Here is a 2,504-nt window from a genome sequence, read left to right on the forward strand (position 1 = left end):
GCAAATGATTTATATATGATGCCTACTCTTGTCTCTCCTAAAATATCAAAGGAAACTCATAAAATCTTTTATCCTGTTTTTAAAAAATTGTTTTTACTCATACATATTGCCAAAAAATATAAAGTAGTGAAGAAGGGCTAATAATGAAAAGTAACATTTCTCTTTCTCCTACTTCTAGATTGGATTGGCAGTCACTTTCAGCTCTTTGGTGGACTGTTTATTTTAGTAGTTGGCTTTATTGGTATGCCTCCTCCCTACCCGACTTTTGCCATTTTTTAAATTATTCACTTAAAACCATTGAGAACACTCTGTAGTAGGATTTAGCTTTGTCTTACACCATCTCCTAACCCTCATTTCTCATACTTCTTAAATAAATATATTCCTATTTTAGTTAAATCAGTAAGTGATATTTACAAAAATACTGTTCATTACAGAGCAAAGTAGTGACATGAAATCTTTAAAAAGGATCTTGTGCTAACTTATTGCTGTGCTTTCCATTTCCTTTGTACACAGATCTGAAGAAAATTCCTGAAGTGTAATTTTTCAAAACCACCTTTGCACCGTGCGGCATTTGTTGAAAAAATGTTTGGGAGACTGACTCTTCCACAACTGCTTTTTGCTAGCTTCCTTGGAATTGCTGGAGGAATGTATATTTATCAACCAATATTTGAACAGTATTCCAGAGATCAGAAGGAATTAAAAGAAAAGTTGAAATTGGCACAGGAATCAAAAGAGAAGAAAAGTTAATACTGCATGGAGTTGAACTGTAAAGTAATTGCTTAAAGTTCCATTGAAGTTATACATTGACTACAAATAGTGTAGTAAAAACTTCTCAAATATATTTTAAACATAAATAAATGATAGATGATGATTTTAAAACTAGCACTGTCAATCTTAATGTTTACTGTACTTTTATTTTCCATTTTTTGTGTTTTAAAAAAAACCAGGATAGATTAGTAATTTTCTTTTAAGCAAAATGAATGTCTTAAGGAATATTTTGTTTCCTAGTCAAGATTTATGTTTTTAGGAATGAGGCATATACAGTACCATGGAATGACAGTCTAGACTGGGAATGGTGTTTATAGTAGTGTTTGTAGATGAAGTGAACCAAGTTAACCACCTCAGACAGAATGCCCCTCAGTTAGCTTACAGTTCGCCTGGTTTAATATACTTCAGCACTCTTTTAACCCCAGCCCTTTCTCATCCTAGGCAGAATAGAGGAGTAATTTGAGAATTGGGGTGGCTCAGATCAAATGAGGTTTTAGAGAGGGTGTATGGTGTTATATAAGGTGGCAAATATGACACAGATCTGTTTAACTCACTAAGTAAATTTGCATTAATGATGGTAGTTAGAGGAGTTAATTTGTTATGAAGCTATTATTCATATAGTTAAAGGGTTTTTTTTTTAAATTGCTAAGAACCGATGCTACTTTTTAACCTAATGATCTTAAACTTGTATTTTCAGTGAGAGCTACAAATGTAATCCTATATGTACAAAGTGCTTTTTTAAACTAAACTCATTTTTAAAAAATAAACTCATTTTTATTATTGCTTTCTTTTTTTTGAAAAGTAAATTTATTATAACTTAATCTAAGCTATCTTATGTTGATTGGACAGCATGAGTAACTAAAAAAAGTAAAGAAAGAAAGAAAGTAGTATGTGTTCATTAAAAAATTTCAACAATACAGAAATGAAAGTGAAAATTATCCATGTATACATTGATTTACTCAACATACTTCTCAGTTTAGTGAGCTCTGAAGATTTTTTTCCTTCTATCTACACAAAATATAAAACTTTTAACGTACTGAGTATCAGCTATGTGTTAGGCTTGGTTTGGCTTGGTTTCTCTTGGCTACAGGTAGACTGGAGTTCTGTTCTTTGTGTCTTCTAATTGTGAGATCCAGGCTCAATGAGCAGCCTCTGTCAGGGTATGACAAAATATAGGATTGAGAGAAATGGATGAAACATGGAGTCATAAATTTCTGCTCAATTGTGTTAAATGTCATGTCTTCTCACATTCTGGTGGTTTAGAGTATGTAACGTGGTCAAGCCCAAAGTCAAGGGCAGGAACATAGACTCTTCCCACAGGACACACAGTCAAGCCACATGACAATGGGCAGGAATACACAATCCTATTATATCCAAGGAATGATAATCCTCTAACATCAAGTGAAATTGAATTGCTTTTGATCCTTCTGTTAAGAAGGATACTTTGTCAGTATAGTAGTTACATACCAAATGCCAGAGGATAAATGTTTTTCCAGTATAGATAGTGCAGTCATTCAAATCAAAGCCACGATGAGATACCATTTCACATACAGTAGGATGACTGCAATAAAAATACAGGAAATAATTGTTGGCAAAGATGTGGAGAAATTAAAACCCTCATATACTGCTAGTGGGAGTGTAAGAGTGCAGCTGCTGTTTGGCAATTCCTCGAAATGTTAAACATAGTGTTACCATGACCTAGTAAGTCTACCTTTAGGCATATACCCAAGAGAAAT

The 2,504-nt window shown here is 33.2% G+C and overlaps 1 protein-coding gene across 2 annotated transcripts in view; it reads left to right on the plus strand.

Annotated features, from left to right (window-relative positions):
- Positions 1-1,556, plus strand: part of PIGBOS1 (PIGB opposite strand 1) — a 4,020-nt gene extending 2,464 nt beyond the window's left edge. Inside the window, exons 2-3 of one of the 2 annotated variants that reach the window (XM_023532570.1) lie at positions 179-241; positions 514-1,556. In XM_023532570.1, coding sequence (XP_023388338.1) covers positions 583-747 — 165 coding nt within the window. In that variant the 5' untranslated portion in view covers positions 179-241; positions 514-582 and the 3' untranslated portion in view covers positions 748-1,556. The remainder of the gene's footprint in view (positions 1-178; positions 242-513) is intronic. The other variant, XM_023532569.1, reaches the window with a different exon arrangement.
- Positions 1,557-2,504: the final 948 nt, after the last annotated feature.

Source organism: Pteropus vampyrus, unplaced genomic scaffold, assembly GCF_000151845.1.
Source record: "Pteropus vampyrus isolate Shadow unplaced genomic scaffold, Pvam_2.0 Scaffold85, whole genome shotgun sequence".
Taxonomy (NCBI): Eukaryota; Metazoa; Chordata; class Mammalia; order Chiroptera; family Pteropodidae; genus Pteropus; species Pteropus vampyrus.